This window comes from Ictalurus punctatus, chromosome 18 (assembly GCF_001660625.3).
Source record: "Ictalurus punctatus breed USDA103 chromosome 18, Coco_2.0, whole genome shotgun sequence".
Lineage (NCBI taxonomy): Eukaryota > Metazoa > Chordata > Actinopteri > Siluriformes > Ictaluridae > Ictalurus > Ictalurus punctatus.
In genome coordinates, this window is record NC_030433.2 from 25011365 (window position 1) to 25030808 (window position 19444).

The 19444-nt window shown below is 42.9% G+C and overlaps 2 protein-coding genes across 7 annotated transcripts; one reads left to right on the top strand and one right to left on the bottom strand.

Moving 5' to 3' along the window:
- The first annotated feature begins 248 nt into the window (after positions 1 to 248).
- On the top strand, positions 249 to 9630 carry irs4a (insulin receptor substrate 4a). 2 transcript variants are annotated; one of them, XM_017492143.3, is made up of 2 exons: positions 249 to 3852; positions 3922 to 6059. In XM_017492143.3, exons 1-2 carry the CDS (start codon positions 627 to 629, stop codon positions 4116 to 4118), a joined length of 3423 nt encoding a protein of 1140 aa, XP_017347632.1. In that variant the 5' UTR covers positions 249 to 626; the 3' UTR covers positions 4119 to 6059. The 2 variants fall into 2 exon arrangements, with proteins under 2 accessions (XP_017347632.1, XP_017347633.1); XM_017492144.3 differs by lacking the exon at positions 3922 to 6059 and adding an exon at positions 7159 to 9630 and having other exon boundaries at positions 255 to 3852.
- Positions 9631 to 10217: 587 nt separating this feature from the next.
- atg4a (autophagy related 4A, cysteine peptidase) lies at positions 10218 to 19373 on the bottom strand. 5 transcript variants are annotated; one of them, XM_017492152.3, is made up of 13 exons: positions 19265 to 19373; positions 18709 to 18819; positions 18130 to 18201; positions 17909 to 18007; positions 17022 to 17123; positions 16769 to 16841; positions 15848 to 15927; positions 14685 to 14944; positions 14364 to 14442; positions 13677 to 13822; positions 13136 to 13192; positions 12932 to 13043; positions 10218 to 11063 (listed from the first exon to the last, which is right to left on the bottom strand). In XM_017492152.3, the coding sequence occupies exons 1-13, from the start codon at positions 19272 to 19274 to the stop codon at positions 10999 to 11001; spliced, it is 1266 nt and encodes a 421-aa protein (XP_017347641.1). In that variant the 5' UTR covers positions 19275 to 19373; the 3' UTR covers positions 10218 to 10998. The 5 variants fall into 5 exon arrangements, with proteins under 5 accessions (XP_017347641.1, XP_017347640.1, XP_017347642.1 ...); XM_017492151.3 differs by having other exon boundaries at positions 18709 to 18834; positions 19265 to 19363; XM_017492153.3 differs by having other exon boundaries at positions 18709 to 18771; positions 19265 to 19350.
- Positions 19374 to 19444: the final 71 nt, after the last annotated feature.

Here is a 19444-nt window from a genome sequence, read left to right on the forward strand (position 1 = left end):
TGTGATCGCCCATCTTCTGCCTTTTTTGTCTCCTTTTCTGTAGGCACCTCGTCCTTATTCTCATTACACATCTCTTTTTTTTTCTTTTTTAAGCAACGCCTCCGTCTGCACACAGGACCAGACGCACCAATCAGACGCTCGAGACTGGCGGATTCGTCCATGTTACTGGTTGTTCCCGGTGCCAGTCACAATCCTTTTGACCGTCTGACCAATCCGAAGCCTAGTTGCCTAGCATGCACCCCCCCTCTCCTTTACCGTCCCTATCGCCCTGAACTTCTCGCTGACGTTTTGGTCACGTGATGTTTTCGCTGGGTCGTAGTGATGTGTAGCCACCATGAGTGAAGGGGAGAAATAAAGCGCGATCATGGCAGCGCGTGATTTCGGTGCGTCTGCTGAGGTTCCGTGTTTCGTGCTGAAGATACACCGGAACACCGCGTCCGACGGCGGCGAGGATTATTACCTGAACGAGTGAACCTCATCTTGGAGCTATAATTCTCTCTCTCTCTCCCCCTCTCTCTCTCTCCCCCTCTCTCTCCATCTCTCTCCCCTCCCCTTCACTCCCTCCACAAAAAATGGGCCGCGCGTCAGTGTAACTGAGGTAAAGTGACCTTTAATTTCATCGTCCCATGGAACATCTCCACGATAACGGCGTTATGTTGACGCTGGAGGCGCAGCCGCGTCGTGTTGTTGCAAAAACGGCGGCGGTCGCGACCAACGGAGAGCCTTCATCATCATCATCATCATCATCATCATCCTCCTCCTCCTCCTGCTGCTGCTGCTCAATCAATAACGGTGGCTCGCGCTTGCCCGTGCACTCGACGGCCTCTGCTCATCAGCACCACGTTGCCCCTCCGAGGAGACACCCACCCCCTTACCACTTCAGAGTTCATCATCTGTTCCCGGAGGAGAATGCTCAGGATCCTGTGGTGAGGAAACACCTCCCCGCGCTCCAGTACAAGGTCCACGACTCTGCCTTCTGCCGCGTCCTCAGCACGGACACCACGGCTGCTGCTCTGGCCGCCGCCGCCGCTGTGTGCTCGGGCAGCGTGGACGCCGATGTGTGGAAGTGTGGATATCTGAGAAAACAGAAACACGGCCACAAGAGGTTCTTTGTGTTGAGAGGGCCCAGTAACCTCGGGCCCAGTCGCCTGGAGTACTATGACAGTGAGAAAAAATTCCGAAATGCACTTAAAGTTGCTGCCTCCACTGCCGGTGTTTCGTGTCCTCCTAAGAGGGTTATTTACCTGTCCCAGTGTTTCACGGTCAACAAGAGGGCTGACGCCAAGAACAAATACCTCATTGCTCTTTATACAAAAGATGAGTATTTTGCGGTGGTGGCTGACAGCGAGCAGGAGCAGGAGGACTGGTACCTGGCCCTCACCGAACTGATGACCGAAGGCAAAAAGGGCCAGCTGGACACGGACGAGTTAGATGATGGCTATGGGACCATTTCACCTGGGACTATTTTTAAGGAGGTGTGGCAGGTGAATGTGAAACCTAAAGGTTTGGGGCAGACCAAGAATTTAATGGGGGTGTACCGTCTGTGCCTTTCCGCAAAGACAATTCACCTGGTGAAGTTAAATTCCGAGACTCCTGCTGTGAACCTGCCCTTGATGAACATTCGCCGCTGCGGCCATTCGGAGAGTTTTTTCTTCATCGAGGTGGGACGCTCTTCTTCTATCGGTCCAGGTGAGATCTGGGTGCAAGTGGAAGACTCTGTGGTGGCTCAGAACATGCACGAGACCATTCTGGACACCATGAAGGCTTTGAAGGCCTTTCCGGACTTCAGACCACGGAGCAAAAGCCAGTCCTCCGGGTCCAACCCCATACCCTTTATCACGACACGCCGCCACTTCGGCAATCTCCCTCCCAGCCACACAGGGCTCCAGCGTGCCTCCAGGACTGATTCGGTGATGGGCATACCTCCTACTGGAAAGAGTAAAGGAGTAACAGGACAGCGCTACCGTACCTCCAGCGAAGGCGAGGGCACTTCTGACCGACCTCTCAGCTCAGGCACGGGCAGCTTGTTGCACCTGAACACGCCCTGCCTGAATGTGGGCCGGGAGGAGAGCGGTGGCTGCTGCGCCCATGCCTCACCTGGTTCTGCCCATCATACTCGCTCTGCCTCCCTCCCGGTATCGCACTTTCTGTCTGCTACCAGTCCCATCAGCGTTTCCAGCAGCAGTGGCCATGGTTCAGCCTCGGACACGCACACACGACCCTCCAGCTCCTCCATCTGCGGCTCCCCCAGTGATGGAGGCTTCAACTCCTCTGACGAGTTCTGTCCCAGCCCTTGTGACTTTAGATATTTCCGTGCAAGCAGCAGTACACCTGAGCCACACAGCGACACTCCACCCATTAGGGAGGAGAATCGATTAGCGGATTACATGGCCATGGATTGGTACAAAGACGCACAGGTCGCTGCCAGGACTTTTGAGGAGGAGAGCAGTTATATGGAAAGAACTTTTCTCAAGCTCACACATTACGCCAAGCCAAAACCTGCTAACAGTTTAGGTGTCATGCACCAGAAAGCGACGCAGACTTCATCTTCATTAGATGAATCGAGCCCCGTGGAGTCAAAACGGCACGCCGTCTGCTCCTGCCTCCTCAAAGCAGGCTATAAATCTTACTCGGAGTTACATCACCCAAACAGGCCTCCCTCACTCAACTCAGACGGTCAGAAGAAGCTGCCTAAGGATGATGGCTACATGCCCATGATCTATAACATCGTCCCCTCTCCTCATACAGATTACACCCCTATGCAACCCAGAGCAAACCACATGGCCACCCTGCACCTTCATCCCTGCTCTTTACAGCAGGTGGACAGACATGGCTACATGATGATGCTGCCACAAGACAGCCCTTCTCCCGGAATAACCAGTCCCTCCTCCAGAAGCCAAACTGAGTATGATGATTACATGGACATGTCCCAGATCGGCTCAGCTGAAGGCTACAGGCAGGCTTCCCCTGAAGGCCCCAAGTCTTACGGCTCTTATTTCTCCCTTCCTCGCTCTTACAAAACTCCGTGTCGAGACGATCGCAGAAAAACGGAATATGTTCCCGAGTCACCAGTTGAACCTCCGAGTCCTCCCAGTCCAGGAGATTACATCCACATGGAGTTTGGAGACAGGCCTCGTCATGCAGCGTCCTCCCCGTCAGCAGTGGACTCCCCCTCCCAGCCTTGCTATCAGCTGTGCTGCTCCTCACCTGACCACGATTACATAGGCCTAAACATGGACAACCTCCTGAAGAACCGTCCTCCTCGGCACTCCCTCGTAGCCCCATGGAACCCTCCGAACTACGCACGCCCCTTAGGATGCACCTACAGTCAGGTTCAGAATAACTTTGTCCCTAAGAGCGTCCACAGAGAAGCTGAGAGTCCCTCTAGGATGATACAACACCTCTGTGTTTCTGAAAGGTGCCCCAGTCCTCAAACCGAGCCTAAGGTCATTAGGGCAGATCCTCAGGGCCGGAGGAGACACAGCTCTGAGACCTTCTACCCCTGTCCTGGTGGCACTGCGGGTGGATGCGCCGCCAGAGCCTCTGCCATCGTGAATCTTGTAGAAGGCTGTCGATGGCAGAATTCTGCCTCGTTTGATAGCATGTGGTCTTACACAGAAGATCAAGGATCTCCTGACTCTGTTCTCCTCACTGCTAACTGTGCCACTGGAGGAACGCGCTGCAATGTTTCATCCAGCTACCTCAACTACATTGCTCTGGACCTGAGGGAAGTCCAAAGGATCACCCACGATGCCACACCTCCACACCCAGCCCACGGGACACTCGAAGAGAGCGAGGCCTGTGCTGGTTTGGACTTATCCAAGTCAGGAGGACACACCACTGCCTCGAAAGGTTGGTTGTATTTCTGTCTCCCCTTATGCTACAAGTTAAATGACGACTAACCTGCCAGGTGTTTCACAGGTGCTTTTTGTCTGAGTTTAGCAATGTGGAAACGAACGCTCCGGCAAAGTGCGATGCGTAACACGCGATGGACCGCTCTTTCACTGCTGACTGTATTCTGTGTTCCGGTTCAGTTCATGCTTTCTTTCTCTGCTTTTTGTTTTGTTTTTTGTTTTTGTAAAATGGTTTCTCTTTTCAGAACCTTATTCAGTATTTAGAAGAGCAGTAGTGTTTCAGCACTGAGTAGTCGTCACTGTCAGTACACTGAAACACTCAAAATCAAAGAAAAAAGAAGTTGAAATTCTGAAATGCACAGAGTTACGCTTGATTTCGTTTGGAAAATTAAACGGCAGATATTTGTGGGGTTTTTTTTGCACTGAAAATTGCACTTTGCTAAATGCATAAACATTTGTTTATTATTTTGCACTCACATCTGTGCAGGTGTGTGATGTGGGATTGTGACTCCACATTAAAGATAAACTCACACAGATCATGTATGTTGTCTTTCCCTAGCTCATGATTTCTCCTGAAGGGTCGTGTTTTTTAACGTACGCACGCGGACGTGTTCTTTGTGTTCATCAAGTGTCCTTTATTTGTGTCTAACTGATATTTATGTCGGTAATTTTCTCTGATTTGATCATCACACTCACGTTAATACGGAGGTTTGTGTTCAGCTCGTTTAAAGCAGGTTGCTTCAGTGTATTTTTCACATCGTTTGAGGAATTACACACTGCACAAAAAACCTCATGAATAAATCTGAATAAGTTCTGTATGTATGATGTCATGCAGTGAAAGTCCACGCTCTGCTTCTCCTTATTGTTCAGATTATTATCCAGGATAACTAAATTACCCGAGATCTTTTATAGCACATATACAGTAGTCCTTCATAATAATCCTACACAACGGCCTGCTTTAATAAAAACATCTTTACACAAACGGTCTAAAAATAAATAAATAAATCTCACACTGATGGATTGTAAAAGGTTTAAACTGTAAAGGACATTACAGCGTCAGAGTTTCATTACAGTTCAGGAGCTGGAACTAAATCCGTCTTTCTGAGGCAGTACAGTGATGAGTACAGTGATGAGTACAGTGATGAGTACAGTGATGAGTACAGTGATGAGTACAGTGATCAGTACAGTGCTGAGTACAGTGATGAGTACAGTGATCAGGAATAAAACACTACGGGTCATACTGTTACAGGAAAATAATAAAGGATGGAGTGAGGTTTGTGTCATGTTTTCACTCCGGTGTCAATTATGACCTGAACCGTGTTACTCCTCTTATACCGCAGCCATTTACACAACGATGCAGTCTTTAATTTATTTATAAACATCGCGCTTTTTATCTGTTTATATTTACGTTTAGTTCCTGTTCTCACTTGTGTTACAGCAGCTGTATGTTTTTAAATGAATTCATTATTAGGTTTAGATTATGAGGAGCGGTCATCGGGCGAGGTATATATCACGATATATAATAATAAATGTTTATTATTAATAAACACGTTTATAATTAATTACTTTTATTTTTAAAAATCTTTATTTATAGATATGAATAAAAATATTTGACACTGAACTTTTTTGTATTTAAAAAAAAAAAAACAATTCTAAAGAATAAGTACAGAATTTTAACATCACATCAGCTGAGGGACAATTTGGGATTTATTATTTTTTTAAATAATTTAAAAAGAAAAACATTTCATGCTACCCAGAAGAATACTGTGACCCAATGATCACGATATCGGTATTACACGGCTATCACCCAGACGTAGCCGTGTCTCAGTCGGTGCGGGGCAGATGTGCGGCGTGTCTCAGTCGGTGCGGGGCAGACGTAGCCGTGACTACAGATCCAGATGTTTCTCACGTTTATGGTCATAGTTATTAAACATAACTAAACATGATCTAAAAGGAATGACTAGTCTCTCTGAGGCGAATGTTTTCTCACTCTTATGTTGAAGTGTTTTGGTGTTCGTGTAGAATTTCTTAACGTACACAATATATATATTTTAATATTTGTTGTGAGTCTCCATCCTGCTTTTGGTCCAATCACTGATTCCAGGCACTGAAGACTTCAGAGTCAACTCTAAAGCTTTGGAGTTGATTCCACACACTGAAAACGATTCACACACACACCCCCACACCCACGGAGCATCATTAGTGAGACAGCCAGTGGATGTTTATTTAACTTTTTTTTTTTTTTTACTGGTCTGAACAGATCATAATAAGATAAGAATATATATATATATATATATATATATATATATATATATATATATATTAGTGTGTGTGTGTGTGCGTGCGCGTGTGTGTTGAGCCGGTGAGAAAAGTGCAACAACACTACATTAGTTTGTGTGTCTCATTGTGTGGAAATAAACACTTTATAATATTCTCATGCTGTGACGGATTATCTGTTAAATCTCAGTAATGTTGTTAGTGACCTGTTATTTGATCAACACTAATTAAGAGTTCCGATTTACTCTTAAATAAAAAAAATAAATCAAACTAACCAATGATACACACAGTACTGTGTAAAAGGCTTAGGCACTCTAATTATTTTAAATACAAATCTTGTCTTAAATGTTTTTTATGACTTCATTATTATCAATAAAAACTTTTGATTCCAAACATTACTTTTCCTAAAAAAAAATGAAATGTTAAGGGAAATGTTTGTTTGTCAGTAAAGAAAGGAACAGATCACATAATACACCACTTTTGAAACCAAAGTCCTGATGAAGTCTGTGGGGTTTTATCTGCAGAAACAGAAACAGAAACGAGAGTCGACGATGCGTTTTTAATCAGCACAGCGCTGTTACGCTTCATATCCACTTGGTTTAGTTTATTATCGTTTACTGCTTTTAACAGAGGACTTTATTTATGTACAAATGTTCAATTTCATTATTTTTGGAAGACATCTTTGATTTATAGCATTTCTTTGCGTGTGTGTGTGTTCATTGTCTTGGTTATAATCATGGTGGATGGCGTGTGTGTGAGGTTAAACTGCAGGTTGTGTGTGAGGTGTGAACAGCCAGGTGAGGACCTCTGAGGAATTCTGCTTCCTGTTATATGGAAGTCGTGTTTATCAGCAGTCTATAAACTACACTCTCATCTACACACTTCCTCTCATCTTCTGAACTTCCTGAGATTTTATTCTTTAAAAAAAGTGTTTTTATACATATTTTTCTGTTTGATTACTTATTCACGGTGTAAAGCATTACCAGTAAATTTGGAGTGAGTTCTGACCCGTGTGTCTCTCGTGCAGAGTGAGCACGCCGTACGCTGGGAGGAAATCAGAACTTTGGAAATCCAGTGGACTCCAGAATGCAGAAGAGGAAGCTGCCTCGTCCTCCTCGTCCTCCTCGTCTTCATCAGACCTCCAACTGCAAAGACTGAATAAACTACACAGCCTCTTTTGCTCTGTATCTCCTACATAACTGCCTCAGATCGGTTCCATTTTTATTGTTCAGTTAAAACACGTGTTATTGTTTACGTGAGTGACTGCGCTGATCCTGAGTCCGAAATCAGAGCTGTGATCTTCATCCAGACTTCGAGCACTAATCTCCATAACCACCTTCTTCACTTCCTCACACAACCTGCTGAATCACTGTAAATACGAGGTGCTTGTGTATCAAATGAGATTTTGTAAAATGTGCCAACTACGTAGTAGTCCCCTACACACACACTCTCTCTCTCACACACACACTCTCACACACACACCTTTGTTTATTTAGATTGATTTGTATTTCTCTGTAGTTTTTTCTGAGATCCTGCACATCAGTTGTAAAAGGATTCACATTGACCACACACACACACACACACACACTTCAGACGTACACTAGTTGATGTTTTTGCCTCTGCTTAGGACTTGGATACGCTAGCGAAAGTTTCCACGATGCAACATTTCCGATAAATCCTGTTTCCAGAGTTCGAGCGTTCAGACTTCCACTGATTCCTTCAGCTTTCACTAAAACACTTAAATACTTCCACAGTTGCTGCAGAAGCATCTCCTGGATCTCCTGGATCTCCTGGAGCAGTAGATTGGAATGATATTTGGAGATCTCTAACAGAGGAGTGTATTATAGCGTATCCGAGCCCTAAGAAGATTTAGTATAAATACTCCCTTTCTTCCCCCAGAGTGTGGGAGGACGGAGTGAATTCAGATCCTCAACAGTGTGAAAATCTCACTTAACACAAACCACGAACTCACAGACAGCACTTTGTAGGTATTAGATAAATAAAAATGAATAAGACGGTGTTTCTAAGTCATGTAGTCGCTACCTCCAGTACATATCAGAAATCTATTCAATAAATCTGTCTCACAGTAACAACAGACCTGCAACTGGACAGCCTGGAATCCCTTTAGATGTAATGTGTGAACTTACACACACACACACACACACACGCACACACAAATAATTTCTTTCTGTATTTGAGTCTTCAGTATGGAAGGACGCTAAGTCAACATCTTTTCATTCTGTTGTACTTCATATTTATTTCATATTTGTATTTATTTTACGTGTAAATGCTGCAGATGAGTTGAAGTTTTATACTGATTTGAGTTTCAGCCCTGAAAATGAGAGAAAGATGTTTACTGAGTTGTTCCTCTGATCCACACAAGTGCGTCTACATGCTACACACTGTAGCCTACTGTTCTGTACTTTATTTATTTGTTTGTTTGTTTGTTTATTGATTGAATCAGATACAGTGGCGTTCGCTGAACACGGGACCATTTGTACAGAGCGTTGCTGGTGATTTCAGTTACGTTAATGAATTACAGAAATGGAGACGTTCGTGTAAATAACGGAGTTATTTAAGACCATGTGTTTTTTCTCATATATTTTTGTCTTTATTTATTTATTTATTTATTTATTTATTTATTTATTTATTATTTTTTGAATTGTTATTCACAGTCCCTTCCTTGCCTGTACCTGAAAGCTTTATAAGAAGAATTGTTGGCTAGGGTGGAAAGCTGTGTAGTGAGAAGTGTGTAGCTTTGCAGTAGTAGTCCAGATGATGTTGGGACAAAAAAACACGCTGTATGTCAGTGAGCTTTCCATTTCTTTCTTCTTTCTTTCACTAGCGTTTGTGTCATGCTATTGTGTCATGATATTGCGTTGCTTTTAATGTATGTGATATGTGACGTGGGATTGAGGGGGGGTGAAAAAATAAGAGTAGTATACCGTTTTTTGGGAACTTTTCTACACAATAACTGCAGTGATGAGCTGAAAAATAACCACGCTCGTGTTTTTATTTTGTACTTTGAGATCTTTTGAGGATCTAGAATTGGGGAAACTGATATTGTAATCATTGGAATCATGTTATTGGCCTTTTTTATTTACCTTGTTGTTTTAGTTGTTAAGGAAGAGAGCAGCAAGAAGAAGAAAAAAGACCTGAAATGTGCAGAGTGTGTGTTGACAGTTTGCATTTCTTTTCTCTTGAGGATCCCAGTCAATGCTCACAATCTACTGCTGAAACGGTCTGTGATTGGGCCGAACCGTGCCGGTAGGATCGGATCGTTCGAAACACTGTCTTCCTTTGTAAATATTGTAATTTTTTGATATCCCTTTCTCTTGTTGATCATGCTACGCAGCACCCACTTTCCTTGATTTCAGAACGAGGGTGTCTGAGGATTTTTTTGTCGGTTCTACATTTTTATATTTTATTTTTGGTGTATATTTAACAAATTGGGTTTTGCTTGTCATAGAGCTATTGCAATAAAAAAAGTGCCAAGGTATTCCTGACTGGGAACGATGTTTTGTGTGTTTTCCTATCAGATGTTTGTGATCAGACATGATGCAACATTGCTCCAAGATGTGTTAAGACCAGAGATTCCCATCTAAACACATAACTGACAAAATAGTCTTTTATTATGGAGCAGCTTGGTAAGTACTGCCCTCTGCTGGACAAAGTGAAGGTCACGTTCAGGGGCTTCAGCAGGTGAGTCTCTCCCCCAAACTGAAGCTCTTGACCTTGTCTCTGCATGTCTTTATATACGGACACGTGACTGACTGATTGGGTAAATGCATGAATGAGCAGGTGTAAGAGTGTTCCTAATAAAGAGGTCAGTGAGTGTAACGCTATAATAATAATGTAATGTATGCCACAAATGTCCAAACCCAAATCCATGAATGACCCAGCAGCCGCAGTTTAAAAGCAGAGCTGAATTCTACATGGAAACCCCGGGCCTGGCCACGCCCGGAGAACTTTACTGATTCATCTCATTCTCAAACCATTTCATTTTCAGAACTTTTGGACAATTTTTTTGTCTCAAATTTTACCTCCACATGTGAAACCTACTACAGATACAGATTAAGACCTGGAGAAGGTGCATTAAATATCTTTATTTTCAAGCATATTTACATGAATGTGCAATTTGTTTAAGAATTAGGGGTTTATTATATAACTTGTCTGATTACGAGGGAAAAGAAACAGTTACCCAAATCACTCCAACAGGCACTTTACTGTGTTCATCATTTCCCCTCATATAACACTGAATACACATTTCTGCATATCTGACTCCTACTCCTGGATTCAGGAGGTAGTGTGTGTGTGTGTGTGTGTGTGTGTGTGTGTGTGTGTGTGTGTGTGTGTGTGTGTGTGTGTGTTCTAAAAAGACATCTCCAGGCTTGTTCTCTCACAGGTCCTATGGAGTAAGAAATGTCATGATACAGTACAATGCAGTTAATGCAACCGGAGGGTTCTCCAAACAGTTTTATAAACACACACACACACACACACACACACACACACACACACACACACACACACACACACACACAGGTCTGACTATGAATAGAGCTAAAATCACACATAGTAGCTACAGTAATCCTTGGCTTTTTCTCGATTACCCCGTATTCCAGAGAGAGACAGTGAGATCAGGCGTTTCTGCTGTAAATACCGACTGTCCTTCACACAGGAACTCTGACCGTTCCGTGGTCTGTAGGTCCTGGTGTATTATTGTGGGGTTTTTTAAGTTATTTTTTGCAGTATGGGTGTTGTGCTTGGTGTTGATCTGAGGCACTTGTGTGGTGTGGATCAGTAGAAAGCTGATGATTCAGCTTTCAAACTTTCTTTGATTGCATGAAGGTTAAACGTGTGGAGCTCACACATTCAGGATCTCAAACTCCTCCTCAGACTCGAACAGCTTATCTGTGGACTCGATGAACTCTACAAAGTAAACAAACAAAGCTGGTGATGAAACACCATAACAATAAAACACATCGTTCAACAAGTGCCTGAAATATTTCACATCAGGTTTATATCAGAAATATTTCATTTCAGCTCTTTCACACAGCAGCTGAAATCTGCCACAGTGCAGATTTTTATTAAACCAACACACCACTACACTTCATGCAAACTGATATTAAAGGTCATTAAAGCAAAAGACTTTTCCAAGCACAGTCCTGTGTGGCTGAATGTAGACTCGACTTCATCTAATGTGAAATATTTTAAGATTAACAAACTACATTTCGCTTCTTTCTTTATCGTCTGCCTCACGGTTTTTTCCACTGGCTACTCGACATGTCCACGGCGGAGACTAAAGAACGCTGTGGCGACTCGTCCACGGGGCAGGTGATGCAGAGCCCCACGTTTTACTAACCATTTCACAAATCTTGATGAAATCCTGATTCACAGCTCCATACATTTCAAATTCCTGCCTCTTTTCAAGCACCAACAATTAAAAAAGTGATGTTATTTGACAGATATAAGCCGAGGTTCCATTTATTTGCTCATTTTTCTATGATGTGTGGTGCAGCGTACTCACTGCCCCATTTAGCACCATAGCATTAATATTGCACCTGGTGGTCAGAGTGGGAACTGCAACATGCGCTAATAAATAGAGGCCCACTGAGGCAAGACTCACGCTGCCCCAGGCTCACAGTATTAATGTTTTCAGTAGAGGAGGACAGGACAGTTACTGATAGAGGTGTCAGGTTGGAATTGCAATCTTGTTTTGTAGGAAATAACTGGAATTAAATGTAATACGTTTCTGTAAAAATGCACAGTGTAAGTGCAGGCAGTGTGTGTACAGCGGTGCTTGAAAGTTTGTGAATCCTTTAGAATTTTCTACATTTTTAAACATTTGTTTAAGTGTTGATTAGTCCTGCACATCGCCTTGGAGGAGTTTTATCCCATTCCTCAGTACAGAACAGCTTCAACTCTGGGATGTTGGTGCTTTTCCTCACATGAACTGCTCGCTTCAGATTCTTCCACAGCATTTCTACTGGATTAAGGTCAGGACTTTGACTTGGCCATTCCAAAACATTCACTTTATTCTGCTTTAACCGTTCTTTGGTAGAACGACTCGTGTTTTTAGGATCGTTGTCTTGCTACATGACCCACTTTCTCTTCAGATTCAGTTCAGGGACAGATGTCCTTTAGAACTCGCTGATATACTTCAGAACTCATTGTTCCATCAGTGATGGCGAGTCGTCCTGGTCCAGATGCAGAAAAACAAGCTTGAACCATGACACTACCACCACCATGTTTCACAGATGGGAGAAGGTTCTTCTGCTGGAATGCAGTGTTTTCCTTTCTCCAAACATAACGCTTCTCATTTAAACCAAAACGTTCTATTTTGTTCTCATCCATCCACATTTTCCATTAGTCTTCTGGCTCGTCCATGTGATCTTTAACAAACTGCAGAAGGGCAGTGATGTTCTTTTTGGAGAACAGTGGCTTTCTCCTTGCAGCCCTGCCATGCACACCATTGTTGTTCAGTGTTCTCCTGATGGTGGACTCATGAACATTAACCAATATGACAGAGGACTTTAGATTCTAATAATTTGCCCTGGATGATGAGGTCTTTTAATCTCCCTTTTACAGGGTTACTCTAAAAATCCACTAGATAACAGCCTGTAGCATAAGTCAAGTGCGTCTCCTCTTAATTATAATTTTTTATGTCATTATAAATGTCTGCAGTGATGAGGTCACCGGAGTAATGAGGTCACCAGGTCACGAGCCGGCGCTGAGTAAACGTGTTAGTCGACTAGTCTATACGACCCGTAATGTACGGTTGGGGTCAGTGCTCTCACCTGCTCCGGTGGTCTGCACCTCAGGTTTAGTTGGAGGAATGAACGGAGGCCAGTGAGACGGATGCTTCTCCACCAGCTCAAACATCCGCAAGTTCCGCTTCTTCAGGATCTCCTTAAAGGTCACGAGCAGAAAGGATTAAAGCACAAACCTGAATAAAGGCACGAACACATCAGCAATGAGGATCATTTATTTTAAAGTGCTACCTGCTGAACCTGATTACACCAGCTGTCAAAGTCCTCCTCACTCTTACAGAAGAAGCCCTGTTTCCAACACACACACCCACACACGCACAATTATATTTACAAGAACATACATTTTTACTGCTTTTCTTTTCATTTCAATATTCAAAGTACTTGTTAGGAATCTGAGATTTTTTTATTTCTTGCACCGCTCAGTCAATCAGTTGTGTTTTTGCATTTTTACATATTTGTTAGCATAATGCTTAATAAATATTTATCTAAATAAATCTGTTAAAATATTTATTTTTAATGTTGAACACTTAAGCATGTTTAAACGTAGATACTTTATGCTTTTCACTCGATTAGATGTTTTTTGCTTCATATTGTAAGATTTGGACGCAGAACCCGCTTCACTTCAGCTTCTCTGCTAGCTTCCACACAGAACATGGCTGCTACTGCGCATGCTTCATGGAAGTTTCTTTTACTTTTGAAATGAATAATGACTAAATTACTAACGACTCATGACGTGTGTTTGATTCTGACTCTTCCACTCCGGAAACCTCACCAGTGCTACAGAAGGGTCCAGGCTGGTGATCTTCATGCGATGAGGACTCCTCTGGCAGTGGTAGCTCTGGTCATCCACCCCGAGGTCCGTCTCCGAGTCCACAGCTGACTGGGTGGTGTGAGGGTCCAGATAAATCAGCTCATCATCTGGGGAAAGCGAATGTGGGAAGAAACATCAGAATGTTAATATAAACAGTGAAGCAATATGTCTGTAAGCCTTGACTAAAGTACACATGTGAGGAGATGGTGTTAGGGATTGTGCTAGTTTTCAGTTAGCACATATCAGGAATTGACACACACTCCTAGTTTTACAGATAATTCAGAGAACACCATGACAAAACAAAAATCTAGTCTTAAACTGCATAAACTAAATCAATCATATTTTAAACAGATCTCAGAAAATGATGAAATGAACAGAGTACACAGGGATTACCGTCAGTAATCAGCCTAATTAATATGACTGCAGGTCAATCGGGGTTAGTCTTACTGTCTTTTAATCCACCAACCTAACTTCTTTACTGTAAAAGAAACAAACCATGCTGGAAAAATCCCCCACATCGAAATATCCGCATCGTAACACAGCCTGAGAGCAGTTTTTCCTTTAATTTGTCACCCATGTTAATATATATTTAGTTTAAGGTTGCAGTGTATATTGCAGAGTGAAATACTGCTCAGAGACAGTACTCACCTATAAATCCAATAAAGTAATAAGCCAGGTTGGGTTTTCCACCAAGCACTCCACAAGACTGAGGCATCTTAAAACATTCCTTCATTAAAAATAAAAGATTTAGATTTAAAAACATTATACATGATGATTCGATTGACTACATTGCACTTAGCACTGTGTTTTGTGGCAGATTAATATTTCATCAGCACCTGTGGTCTTACATAAATTGGCCGTGAGAAATCCGATCAGAAAATTAAGACAAATAATATCGTTAGTTTAACACAATACAGAGATAATGTACTGTTAGGAGTACTGCGAGATCAGAATCCGATTTCTGCGTACTTTCAGGGCCTGGATGTAGATGGGGTTGATGTTGTTGATGCCCATGCGGAGTGGGATAAGAAGCAGCAGAGGCCTCCAATCCAGGGAATGCTGGGAATGCTGTTGGGAATACTGTTGGGAATGGGATACGGGGGACGGAGCCAGGCGCTGCTCACGGTCGTCTGTTAGTTTGTGTCCTGATGATGATTCGCCCGATGGAGGAACTTCTACACCTCCACGGATACACCGACTGGAACTCGCTTCCTGATGACACTGCTTCTCTATTGAAGAGAGTGAGAGAGACAGAGAGAGACAGAGAGAGAGAGAGAGAGACCAAGATAGAGGCAGAGAGGGAGAGAGAGAGAGAGACAGAGAGAGGGAGAGAGAGAGGGAGAGAGAGAGGGAGAGAGAGAGAGACAGAGAGAGAGAGAGAGAGAGACAGAGAGAGGGAGAGAGAGTGGAGAGAGAGAGAGAGAGGGAGAGAGACAGAGAGAGAGGGAGAGAGACCAAGATAGAGGCAGAGAGGGAGAGAGAGAGAGAGAGAGAGAGAGAGAGAGAGAGAGAGAGAGGGAGAGAGAGTGAGAGAGACAGAGAGAGAGGGGGAGAGAGAGAGAGAGAGAGAGAGAGAGAGACAGAGAGAGGGAGAGAGAGAGTGAGAGAGACAGAGAGAGAGGGGGAGAGAGAGAGAGAGAGAGAGACAGAGAGAGGGAGAGAGAGAGAGAGAGAGAGACAGAGAGAGGGAGAGAGAGAGTGAGAGAGACAGAGAGAGGGAGAGAGAGTGAGAGAGACAGAGAGAGAGGGAGAGAGACAGAGAGAGAGGGAGAGAGACCAAGATAGAGGCAGAGAGGGAGAGAGAGAGAGAGAGAGACAGAGAGAGGGAGAGAGAGAGGGAGAGAGAGAGGGAGAGGGAGAGAGAGTGAGAGAGAGACAGAGAGAGGGAGAGAGAGAGAGAGAGAGACAGAGAGAGGGAGAGAGAGAGTGAGAGAGACAGAGAGAGGGAGAGAGAGAGAGAGACAGAGAGAGGGAGAGAGACCAAGATAGAGGCAGAGAGGGAGAGAGAGAGAGAGACAGAGAGAGAGGGAGAGAGACCAAGATAGAGGCAGAGAGGGAGAGAGAGGGGAGAGTAACCATTGTGAACACTCTAAACCAGTTCTCTATAAAGAGAATAACAGGAGAACACTTACTGATGTCTTCGATCACGACGGTGTTGTCCATTGACACGTACACAGCTAACGAACTCCAATCATCAAACAGTGTGAGTTTCCTGTGATGGAAAATATATATCTATAAATCTCAAATCATGAAATATCAACACAGATTTTTAATGCTAACTTAGAACTGAATTTTGAATTCTTATAGCAGACATTTAAGAAAATGAGCTTAACCCCGTCACCGAGTCGTCTCAGGATGAAGGTCCACGCTGTGTTTAGAGCGCTGAGGCTTCTCCGGCGGTGCTGCGCTTCAGTTTCTCAATATCACATGTTTTATTCACTCAAACATTTAGTCTTCATTTATAGAAACTAAAACCTGACGTCTGTCTATTATTATTATTATTATTATTATTATTATTATTATTATTATGTCTATAATTCAGATTCAGCTGAGTTTTTACTCACAATGTTCACAATTTTTCATCTAATTTTTGTCAACACTTTGAAGTTGTGTTCGGAGTTATTCATATAAATGTGTAAACAGAGGAAAGAGTTATATAATATTGTAGTATTATATATTATAACATAATATTTATATAATAATTAAATAATATAAACGATTGAAAAGCCACTATTTAAGCACCAAACTTCCAGCCAGCGCAGAAACAACTCATTATCAACAAACAACTAAACTAGTCAAATAAATTCCACCGCTCGTATCACTACAGATTTACTTCATGAACATTATTTAAGCTTAAATGAGCTGTTTCTTCCAGAATGTTCCACAGACAGAACACATCAGGCCTCTGAGGATTTTATTTACACATGACTTGTTTTCGAGTTACAATTGAAATTACGCTTCACAGAGTCTTTCTGGTCCTCAGAACCCCACTGAGAAACACTGGTGTAGACCAATCAGTGTTCCGAAGGAAAAACAAGTAGAAGAACTCTTACCTGAGGACTTGTGCTACTGTGTTCGGACCATACCACTCTCCGACAGATTTACCCTCGCCCACCCCCATCTGAGCTGCTCAGAGAGAGAGAGAGGGAGAGAGAGAGAGAGAGAGAGAGAGAGAGAGAGAGAGAGAGAGAGAGAGAGACTCAGACAGAGAGAGAGACAGACAGAGTGTACAGGATGAAACTTTTCATTTGCATGCCACGTTTACACACACACACACACACACACACACACACACACATCACATACCCATCTGGTGAATTGAATAACAGCTATCTTTTCTATCCAGAAAGCAGTGGAGGATGCGCTGGTACTCGGCTGGCTGACTCTCCTCACTCACCCACCGCCAGGCTACAGGGTTTCACACCAACAGCACAGGGTCATGTTACAGGTAACAAAATGAAAAACCTTCTCGTTCAGGTGACTGGAACTGTCGCGCTACATGACGCCTAAATTTCAACTGAACAAACTTTATTTATATTCATTAACATGGTGACTGACACACTAACCATCAACACAGTGGAAAGGGCATACGAGGTAAATAAAGTAAGAGAATAAGAGAGCGAGAGAGAGTAATTTAATTAACTCAAAATACAGTACATAGTGTATATACTCACTGGTCACTTTATTAGAAACACCTTAGAAACATCTGAGATGCTTTTCTGCTCACCATGGGTGTACAGAGTACAAGGATATTTGAGTTAAAATAACCGTCTACATCAGCTCTGGTCATTCTCCTCTGACCCTCTCTCATCAACACAGAGTTTCTGCCCACAGAAAAGGATGTTTTTTTGATTTTTGCACCATTGTGTAAACTCTAGAGACTACTGTGTGTGAAAATACCAGAAGATCAGCAGTTTCTGAAATACTCACACCAACCATGCCACAGTCAGAGTCACTGAGATGTGATGTGAACATTAACTAAAGCTCTTGATGTCACATGACTGGACTGAATAATTGCATGATTGAGCAGGAGGTACGGGTGTTCCTAATGAAGTGGCTAGTGTATGAATATAAGTCTATTTCTTAAACTCATGTCCCTGAACAGTCTCTTGGTACTACTCTATCCAGTGTTTGGTGTAGCTCTGATTAGTCGTGATGGTTGTAAGAAGTCAGGAGTTTATATTCTGTCCTACTTCTCCCAAGATGGCTGCAGACGAGGGCCTGTGCCAGGATCATCTGTCCACAGCGCAGCATGCAGCCCCAGCCTGTGTCTGACGACGGACCTGTTCCTCCTGAAGACCATAAATACAACAGCATCAGCACAGAGCTCTACAACCATCCTGGCGTTATCGCTCACGGGCCGTAATGTAACGCTTCCCCAAAAGGAAAGCGGTGATGTGGTCACGCTACTCACCGATAGGGCTGAACTTTCTCCTGTACGTGAACCAGAGCCGTGAACACACATCAGAAAGAAGCTCTGACTTTTCTGCAGAAAACCAAAATAAGAGAGAAAAACATGACAATCACACAAACACCTGTAAGAGCTTCAGTTTACTCGATTCATTACGATATGCGTAAGCGTTCACATTTTCTCTTATAACGTTTCAGACAAATGTTTCTGATGTTATTTACAGAAACGCAGCACGGCCACGTGGGAAAAATATTCACATCAGCATCTCATGTAATAACAAGCTCTAATTCGCATAATAACATGATGATTCTCTCTATTCTCTGACCACAACTTCCTAACAAGCTAGGACGTGTGAAGAAAAGAATTTCACTGTACTGTAATGAATGCATGACAAATAAACACGACTTCTTCTTCTAATAATAGTAATAATAATAATAATAATAATAATAATAATAATAATAATAACGATGATTTTCTTGTAATAACGTGATGCTGATGCGGGTTTTTTTTCTTGGAGATGATATGAACTACAGAATGGTTTATTATGAATGCCACATGTCCATGCCAGGTGTGTGTTATTACCTGTTTTAACATGATAAGATTGTCCTAAAACCCAGACTGGATCTTCAGTGTCTGGTAAATCATCTAGGAATTCAGAGAACACGTTGATCTGGTTTTCATACTTGGCTAAAACTGGAACAAAGAGACCTGGATGTTTTTTAACAGCAGACAGTCGGAGGTAAACACACACTAAAGTACATCTTACAACAATCACATCATTGTATTGCTAATGATCAGAGAGATCAGCTCCTGTCTGAAACACCGGCGTTCCCACTTCACCCCGGGCTTATTTACATGCACGACTTTACAGTTAGGTACTTTACACAGAGTCGCTGAAAACGTTATGTAAAGCAGCTGTGTGTGTGTGTGTGTGTGTGTGTGTGCTGAGGATGTGTTCAGGCCACTAACCGAGGAACAATGAGAAAACTTACAACTCAGTTACGAAATGAAATTCCAGGAAAGAAATAAACACTTCTTTTCCACAGCGTTTCTCACTTTAACCTCGACACACGCGCGATAAACACACTGACCGACACACTCCACTTTAACTGTGTAGTTTTATTTCTATATTTCTTACCTGCCTCCATCCTGGGCTGTCATCGGTGTTTAAAGTCAACGATACAAATGCAAAAGCACGGAATTGTGGGTGATACTGTTCATTTCTTGTTTTCTTTGCGTCAAAAAGGACTAAAGAAACTACAAATCCCAAATATATTGGAAGACACGTAGTGGTCAAACGTCACCAAAAACATTGCGA